Source organism: Lucilia cuprina, chromosome X, assembly GCF_022045245.1.
Source record: "Lucilia cuprina isolate Lc7/37 chromosome X, ASM2204524v1, whole genome shotgun sequence".
NCBI lineage: Eukaryota > Metazoa > Arthropoda > Insecta > Diptera > Calliphoridae > Lucilia > Lucilia cuprina.
The window spans coordinates 10,756,828-10,766,716 of NC_060949.1; the positions used below are offsets into that span (position 1 = coordinate 10,756,828).

Here is a 9,889-nt window from a genome sequence, read left to right on the forward strand (position 1 = left end):
TCAATTAAATTAAAACCAAAAAAGTAATATTTTCACTTAGTCTGGTAGACCGGAGGTGGTGGGTTCGATTCCCACCTGACTGGTTAAGGAGCACACAACAGGCCCAATAGAGGCCTAGGTGTATTTCCTAGGATTTGATGTATATATGTACATCCTCCTTTCAAACTAACTAACTAACAACACTGTTTGCCGATATGCTATTTCAAAGTTAAATTTTTATTGAAAGTGATATCTTCCATACAAATTTGACAAAATTGTTTAAAACTTCAAATTTATTTAAAATTTATTTTGTATATTAACAAGATGAACATGCTGAACACAAAACTGGTGAAGATTAATAAATTGATGTATAGTGTTTAAGATATTATCATTTATATACGTGTTTGTTATCAAAACAATGCATGTTAAAAAAAAGAAAACCGCTGCAAATGTAATATGAAAATTAATGAAAACTTAAATTTAAAACAAAAACAAGTATGATATGATACCCTACACCAGTCAGTATGTTAAAATTTATATAAAGCATTTAATTTGTTTTATAGTGAAATTGTTTACTTATTGTTGACAAAAAAGAGATTTTCTACAAGAGGGCTCAAAGGGGAGAAGGGGTAAATATGAGCCTATCCTTATAAATTTTGGTAGATGAATTTACGTCTACTTCAAAGTCATTTATGTAGATTTTGAACGTTTTATTAGTAATTATAAGTTAATTTTAACCTTCAGTCATTTTTTGAAGGGGTGTTTGTATGGGGGCTAGGGTTTGTATGAGGGCTAGGTCACTATAAAAATTAGTATTGTCATTTATTGTTCTATAAAACTAATTTTTGCTGATTTTTGTTGACATTATAAAACATTTAACGTTATTGTGAGCCTAAAGGCCCGATTCGGGAGGTACGGTTGTATGGGGGCTAGGAGAAATAATGGACCGATTTCAACCACTTTCAATAGCTAAAAAAAGAATATGTGCCAAATTTCATTATATTATCTTGAAAATTGCGACCTGTAGCGTGCGCACATGGACACACAGACAGACGGACGGACATAGGTAAATCGACTCAGATTCTGAGCCGATTGGTATACTTTAAGGTGGGTCTAGCACCAATATTTTTGAGTGTTACAAACTTCTGCACAAACGCATAATACACTCCCCACTATAGTGGTGTAGGGTATAAATATATTGTAAAGTCCCCATAATTTATACCAATTATGGGGACTTCACATAATGGGGACTTCACATAGGGTATAAATATATTGGGCGCTTAAACTAGCAAACAAAATTAGCTGATTGAGTATTCAAAAACAACTTTCGAAGATTAATTTGAATTTAATCCCTAATTCTTTAACTTAAGATTGGCCCTAAATAATGTTTTTCCAAAAAACGTAATGTTATTTCACTAATCGTTTATAACACTATGATCTATAATGTTCTGTTTTTTCAAATTAGAATTTTAATTGTAAAAAAAGCGTTTAAATGTACAAAAAATTGAGCATTATTCAAAAAATTTTGGTACTATGCGTAATATATTACGAATTAAATATTATATTTGCTCTCCTGAAAACTAGACTTTATTAAATTAGCACTTTTTGAATATAGGATACTTTTAGCAAAAAAAAAAATATTTTAATACTCTGAGATGCAAAATTGATTGATACTGAATTAAAATATCTTTTTCCATCCCTGAACATAACAAAATAACTTTTACCGTTAGCATCCACTCTACATTATGTTAGCACACACTTGTAGCTGGTACATTACAGCAACGAATTATTGTCGTTATTGCATATTAAAACACACATTATTGAAGGTTAACATATTTATTGCATCATTTCACTAAAAATGTAGATAAAAAAAAGGAAAACATTATACAGAATATTTTAATAAATTTTTGGCTGCTAATGATACAAGTAACAAATATTAATTGTAAACAAAAGAAAAGCAAATAACTTCGTAAATTTAAATTGAATAAGGTTATTTTTTGGATTGCACCATGGAATTTGAAAACTGTAGCTTTTGTGTTAAAATCCAGGCAAAACCTGCTGAATCCCTCGCTCCATATAGGTTTTCAAACCTTTCTTATTTGTTTTAAACTAATGGATTGGCAACTGTTTGAAAAAGATAATAATATTATGAATATGAAAAATACAGAAATCAATTTCCTAATATCTCTTCGTAATCATTTAACATGCTTCAATTGCAACTAAACCGCATTTACATTTAAGGGGTACTTATTACATACATTGTATATACTACATAAAAATTAGTTTTTACTGAAAATAAGGTAATTTCTATTATTTTTTCTCACCACTGTATATCAGGCCAACTATAGTGCCCGAAATGCCGACCAGGTTTAGCAAATATATTAATAAAATTATAATCTGAAACTTTTTAAATAAAATAATTGTGGAACCATTTCACTTTTTAATGTAAATTTGATAACATTTATTAGAACAAATCGATTTATATCATCATTACTGACAATATATCTGCTAAACTGAAATATTATAAAAAAATCCTTTTCGCAATTTAATTGGATCGTTTTTATAGTACACCTCTTTCTACTACAAAATTAAAATTTATATTAAAATTGCGAATATTAATGCGCAAGTTATTGAAAAATATTTCATAAAAAAACAATTTATGTATGAAATTATATTTATATTTAAGTTTATAAAATGTTGCAAAAAAAATTCTGTTAGATTTTTAAATTTATGTTCTCTTTAAAATTCACACATCAAATAAGCTTCAACAATAATAAACAGGGCAACGATAAAAAAACGTTATAAATATTTTTCACTAATCCTAGTGTTATTTGGTTTGCTGATTCCAAATATAAAAATAAAGAAGTTGTATAACCCACCAATTTTCAACATGTTCATCTTTTATGTATACTTAAGTCCCAAAAATAAAATTCTATAATTTGTCAGATGTTGCAAATAGAGGCTTTGTGTTCGCCTCTAGAGTTAAATTAAATTTTTAAAAATGCATTTCTGAAAAATAATAAATACGTGACGGTTTATGTTCATATATGTATATATATTTGGTCTATGATTTAATGTAGAAACAATAATGAATAATCACCAGTAACTGAAGGAAAATAAAGAAATATTCAATTATTTGTTTTTCTTCAAAAAATTATGTAACTGATTTATATAAACATGTTGTTTGTTGAAAATGAGTATTGACAGCAAAACTAAAATGAATTAACACTCAAAAATTTGTTGGGAAATTACAAAATCAGTTAGGATCTAACAATGAATCTAGAAAACTATAATTTGTTATAGAACAAACCATTACGTTTGTCATTAAAAAAACAATTAAAATGCTTAAGGCCTAAAAGACTTAAACTCGTTTTATTAAGTGCGACTGGTAAATGAGTTGGTAGTTTTCTATTTTGTCAGTATTGAGGTCGGGGGTTTGTTTCAATCCAATGACTCTTGTAATGAAATGAACATGAAGGATTGTGTAACATACATCTTCATTTCAAGTTAACCGGAATAGACAAAAATAATACTATTGCTTTTTAAATATTTCTATTTAAAATATTCTTAAACTCTTCTTTGATATATGTCGTGCGAATGTAATCGAATTTGTTGACAATTTTAATAATAAGACAAACCCTAACACCTCTGCACTCAAGTGAATATATTTTAATGTTGTTAAATGTATTGGACTCTAATTGTAATCTAACTCTTATCAGCTTTGGGCTTCTGACAGCTGATTTAGGTTCTCAACATAAACGTTCATTACTAGTTATATTTTTACTATGGTCAAATCATCGAATCTCATACCTCTGCATGCATTTGATAATTATTATTTAGTGTAGTTGAAGAGTTGATGGTTGTCGCGGCTGTATTAAATTTATTTGTTTTGTAGTCATAGTCATATTTTCTGGAGTCTGAACAGCCAATGTTGATTTTGTCATGTATTGTTGTGGAAGTGATGTAGGAAGTAGAGTTTGAGCCACATGCAGCCGTAAGACTTGAATTTATAGAAGGTGGTACATTTACAGCAGAATTTCCACCTAGAGATATCGGCATGGTATTGGCGCCAGCAGCGTGCATCGTACTGCTTAAAGTAATTAAACTCCCATCGCTCGTAGTTGGCGTGCTACATCCATACATATTAGTGGTGCCTTGAAGTGAGCCAACATTATGGCTATTGTCATTTAACACAATTTCGGCACCATTCCCAACTAAGAGACCAGAAGAATTTGTATCAATTTGATTGTTGCCATTAGCACTTGAAACCAATGATGGTAATGACGTATTTAAGGCAGTCGCACCAACTGCCCTATGAGTAGACATATTGAAAATCGTTTGAGAATTCAGTGGTTCCGGACAAGAATGTTGACCATTATGATGTAACGTAAGTACAGCATTTGTTGTACAAATTACAGATCCGTTACCAGTAGAAGGAGCAACAGCTGCAGCAGATGACAGAGACATGTTCGCTCCTCGAGTAATAAAATTCTGATTTATCTTGCAGTTCACTATGGAAGGCTGATGTGGTTGATGGTGCTGCGTAACATGACCCTGATGGTGTTGCAGATGATATGAATGCTGCTGGGGTTGTAATTGCTGTTGGCCCCCTCCGCTTCCTGTTACTGCCGCCGTATTTATGGTATTGCTACTCATAGATATAGAAACCACATTGTAACCTTTATTTATATGATATTGTTGTTGTTTATTCACACTTTGTAATAATGCCACTTGTTGTTGATGTTGTTGTTTGGTCGCTAATGATGCTGTTTGAGCATTAGAAGTGTATTTTTTCTTTTTATTAGATGTTATAATCTATAATGAATAAATATTTGTTGTTTTTTTATATGATTATAAGGGTCATTGGACCATTTGTTGATTGAAATCTTTTTTGTATATGTCTTGGAAAAACAAAAAAATTTCAACAACTCAAACAACTGAATGAAATTAAAAAATAAAAAAAGAGCATAATTAAACAAAAGTATTGCAAATTAAACCTTTACTGCATTTCTAAAGTTTTAAAAAATAAACAAATGTCCATTTGGAGTACAATCTAATATAAACAGCTAGAGTAAACATGATTCTATAATACTAGCGCACTCCAAACATTTAACAATATCGGTCCAGTCCATACACATTTCGGTCTAAAATCTCGACAAATACTTCAAAAGTTTTGGAAATAAAATAAATCATTTACTCTAGAAAAATTATCTACTAGTTCAAAAACCTCTGAAGGTCAGAAATTTACAAAAATATGTTAAATGTTCTTGACTTAATTCAAGTTTTCTGGTATTTTGTATCTCAACAAATATACATATAATCAATAAAAAACATAAAGTTACACACAAAAGTTTAACGAAAATTACCACCTAAAAAACCCACGGTTAATTTATGTATAAATAGTGATAGTTTTAATGTTGTACCCCATATTAGACCTTATCACGATTATTTGCTGATGTTGTATCAATATCGTTATAAATACCTATATATTACTTTTATACCGATACCGAAATAATAAAATATTTTTAATTTAATTTATTCCGTTACCGATACCTTTATTTGTTATGGTTGCCATTCTTCATCTTATTACTTTTCCAGTCTTTTTGAGCTTTAAATTGCAAAAAACTTAATATTTAGAGCATATTTTCAGTTTTTTTTTACTTTTTTATTTGAAGCGCAAAAACCCTTGTTATCATCATGCAACGTCTACATAATATGTTTCGACATTATTTGTTATTACAAAAATCATGTAAAATCAAGATAAAATTTCCCAAAAAAAAAAAAAAAATATTAACATAAAATAATTTTAATGTCATGAACTTTTTGGAATATAACCCTGTTGGATCAATTCTCACTGTTTTGCTTATATAATAAATCTTTATTATATTTAATCCTTAAAATTAAATTTTATATTATTTACTAGCTATTACCACTTTGCTTCGCTTCAATCATCGTAATGGAATAAAATAAACATTATTATTGTAAATGCAATATTAAAAAGTCCTCTTTAACCCTTACAGTGGTTTTGTCGAATAAATTCGACATTGCTATATACTATGTTTAATAATTTTAATTTTATAATTTATATAATAATTTTAATTTTAAATTTATAATTTTAATTAATTTTATTTTTTTCTTTTAGATGAAAATTAAGACTTTATTATACCCTTCACCTTTGTGAGAAGGTCATATATAAGTTTGTCATTCGGTTTGTAATTTATATAATATTATTTTCCGACCCTATAAAGTATATACATTCTTGATCCTTTATTGACTACTATATCTAGAGTCAATTAAGCAATGTCCGTCTGTCTATCTGTATGTATGTTGAAATCAGCTTTCAGAAGATATGAGCGAAAATCCGAGACAACCTCTGATAAAATCAAAAATTTAGATTTTTTCATGCTCAGACAAAAATTGGAAAAAATTAAAACAAAATATACAACCATACGGCAAATTTTGTTATTGTAGGCTTGTTTATAAAAACAAAGCAGAGCGAGAGCTAGAAACATGAAATTAAAGCCTGGCTTAAAATAGAATCCATCAAAGGCACTTTTTCGTTCCAGAAAAGTTACTTTTTAAATTTTCTACAATACTAAACCCAGAAACACGAAATTAAGTATGTAGATCCCGGATGAGGCGAGAACTCATAAAAGTGTTATTTTTGGTACTTTTTCGTTCTACAGAAGGTACTTTTAGCATTTTCAATAATATTGAACCTAGAAACGTGAAATTTATCATGTAGGGCCCGGATTAGGTGGAAACCCTAACAGGGGACTTTTTTTCGTGCCAACACCAAAGGTACTTTTTGAAATATCTATAAAATTGAACTTAGAAACATGAAATAAAGTATGTAGAGCCTAAATTGAGTGAGAAACTGCAAACGGGGACTTGGTGCTTTTTCGTTCCACAAAAGATACTTGTTTAATTTTCTATAATATTGGTACGTTTTTCGTTCTTCAAAAGGCACTTTTTAAAATTTATATAATATTGAACCTAGAAACATAAAAACATGTAGGATCTGGATGTGAGAATATATAAGTGAGAAACTTTTTACAATTGGTATTTTTTTGATTTTTTTTAGAAATAAAATTCGTTCTGACGGTTTTTAACAGGATAGGGAGAGCGATCGAAGTCAATTCGCTCGCAAGCGAGTTTAATTCGAGCGATTTAAATATTTTATTTTCCCACGAATAAATATATTTGACTCGCGAGTTTAAAAATTAAACTCGCATGTATTTCCATTAAGAAAATGCATTTGTGTATGGCTGTATATACGTACATACATACATATGTATGTATTTTTTGTCCTTTTGGATTTCTAAGATTTTGGTTGAGGTTGTGCGCGAAATGTTGACAGTGTTATTGTAAATGAATTTATACGAATATTTTTACAAAAAAACATCATATTCTGTATGTATTTTATTATCTCTTCTTTCTGGTGTATAAATCTACTTTTTCATAACATTTAAATTAATTTTTGCACTAAATAGTCTTTCCACAAAAACCTGTGTTGATGGAACTGATAAAACCACATCTAGCAATTGTCCCGTTTCAGGATCAAATAATTTCTTCGTTTTCCAATATTCCAAAATATTTGTGTCGAAGGGAACTCTTTCTTATTTTATTGTCTTATCCGCCTTGTAATTTTTGTCCATGGCCATCAATGTACATATGAAAAACATACAAATTTATATAAAAAGGTGAGATTTCTTTCTTAACACTTTCTTAGAATTCATTTTATGTGACCGTCATAAAATCTATGGCCACATAACCACACATAATTATTTCCTAGCATTTTTTTATTGCCATCATAAACTCTTTTTATTGCAAACACATATTTGGAAAAAATACTGCCAAATAATAGTATTACACTAGGGAGACAAGCAGAGATTTATTAAACTGCGTTTTTATTCTTTTTACAAATTTTAATTATAAATGAAATTCTTAACATAATTTTTACTTAAATTTTTATCGTAGCTTGATTGACTATATGGATCCTGACAGCTGAATCAGAGGCTCCACTTTCAAGTTTTCTTAAATAAAAAGTACAGATAGTACAAGATATGACTTATAATAGTTAAGTTAGGTAAAAAATTAGTTTTTGAAAAGATTTCTAGAAAAAAATTTTGAATCCCCTAATCGATAACGACAATCCACCGATTTTTGGGCCAAATCGCTATTTTGCAATTCGATTCATTCTTGGTGGTTAAAAAGGGGCTTAAATATCAAAGTAAAAATTCAGTTTGAATTGTATGTAGTTTACTGTAACGTAAATTTAATCATTATAAGTATGTTTATATAAAAAAACATCAGAAATAATATTCTTTGTAATTTTATTCATTGGATTTTAAAAAAGGTATATTTTTTCCTCATTATAAAATATTCTGTTTCATTTTTTGCAAAAGATCGTATTTGGTCTTTTTACTAGATTAATTCCCGCACAGTGCTATACCTAAATTTTTAATTAATTTTCGAAATTTTTACATTTATTCAAGGTTTAGTTTTAAATTTAACTTATTTTACCTACCCTGTTGTTGTTCTATTGAATTGACTGAATATGGTGTTGGTTGCGGCAATTGTTTAGAGTTTGACATGTGACAAATCTTTTGTGGCTTATTGTACTTTTTTATTTTGGATAATGTTAATAACAATTCATAAAAATCTATTGAACTAAAGGTGTGAACTTAAGAAATATCCTTAATGTCCGATTAAATGTTCATACTGATTGCGGGAGAGATTTATTTTTGTTCTTGTGATTGCCACTTTTTTATCATTCTTTTGTGGCTTATTGTACTTTTTTATTTTGGATAATGTTAATAACAATTCATAAAAATCTATTGAACTAGAGGTGTGAACTTAAGAAATATCCTTAATGTCCGATTAAATGTTCATACTGATTGTGGGAGCGATTTATTTTTGTCCTTGTGATTGCCACTTTTTTATCATTGTTATTCGTTGATCCATTCTTTATTTTAATGTATTATTCTTAGTTTTGTCCCTTACCCTGTTCATATACATAATTCTTTTGAACTGTTTTCTTAAAATTTATTTCATCTGTCTTTTTTCTCTCAGAATGATTTTGGATTATATTATGTTAATTGTTCTGTAAGTTTGTTTCTAAATTGCGGGAATATTTTATTAAGGTATTATTGTTTTGATTACTGATAATATTTATATCCTACACCACTTTAATGGTTTCTTTTTGAGACTTTCTTGACTGTGTGTCAAAAAAGAACATAAATTTTATGTAGTCTCTATTTTCTTATTAACGACTAGGGATGCCAACCGGGACTAATTTTTAAAAGTCCCGGGATTCGGGATTTTTAAACGAATTCCGGAATCCCGATATCGGGATCCGGGATTTATAAATAAAATAAATTTTTAACAAATGTTAATAATTTACCGACAAAAATAACAATTTCTATTTCATATTACAATAAGAATACATTAAGTATGTGTTTACTAATAAAGAAAGCTTTGCCATAAGTATTTTGTGAAATTGTTGGAAAACAAATTAACTCAAAGTACTGAAAATAATAAAATAGTTATTTAAATACAGTGCTTTCTAGATACACCATGAGACCAACCGTCTTGACCTGAATATCGGATATATGGCTTTTATTGGCCGCTAGGGAAACACTACAAAACTGGTCTATATCAAGTATAGCCATCGTAGTTCCAGCTTTTGACATCCTCTTTCCCAAATAAGAGAATTGTCATCTCGCTATCTTAGTAACAGGTTGACTGACAGTATAGATTTTGTTATACTCATATCCGATAGTGTCAATGCCTTTTTATTATCCTTTTTATATCCTACACCACTTTAGTGGGAGTGGGAGGGTGTATTGGGTTTGCCCCAAGTAGGTCATATTTATGTTTAATATACTCGTATATCGACAAAACCCGG

General features: G+C 29.1%; 1 protein-coding gene across 4 annotated transcripts in view; it reads right to left on the minus strand.

The window, feature by feature from the left end:
- Window positions 1-9,889, minus strand: part of LOC111682212 (eukaryotic translation initiation factor 4 gamma 1) — an 82,034-nt gene that overhangs the window by 50,227 nt on the left and 21,918 nt on the right. For 3 of the 4 annotated variants that reach the window (XM_046955562.1, XM_046955519.1, XM_046955596.1), the window contains exon 4: window positions 3,790-4,794. The exons of the other annotated variant lie outside the window; for it this stretch is intronic. In XM_046955562.1, coding sequence (XP_046811518.1) covers window positions 3,790-4,794 — 1,005 coding nt within the window. The remainder of the gene's footprint in view (window positions 1-3,789; window positions 4,795-9,889) is intronic. 4 annotated transcript variants of the gene reach the window in all.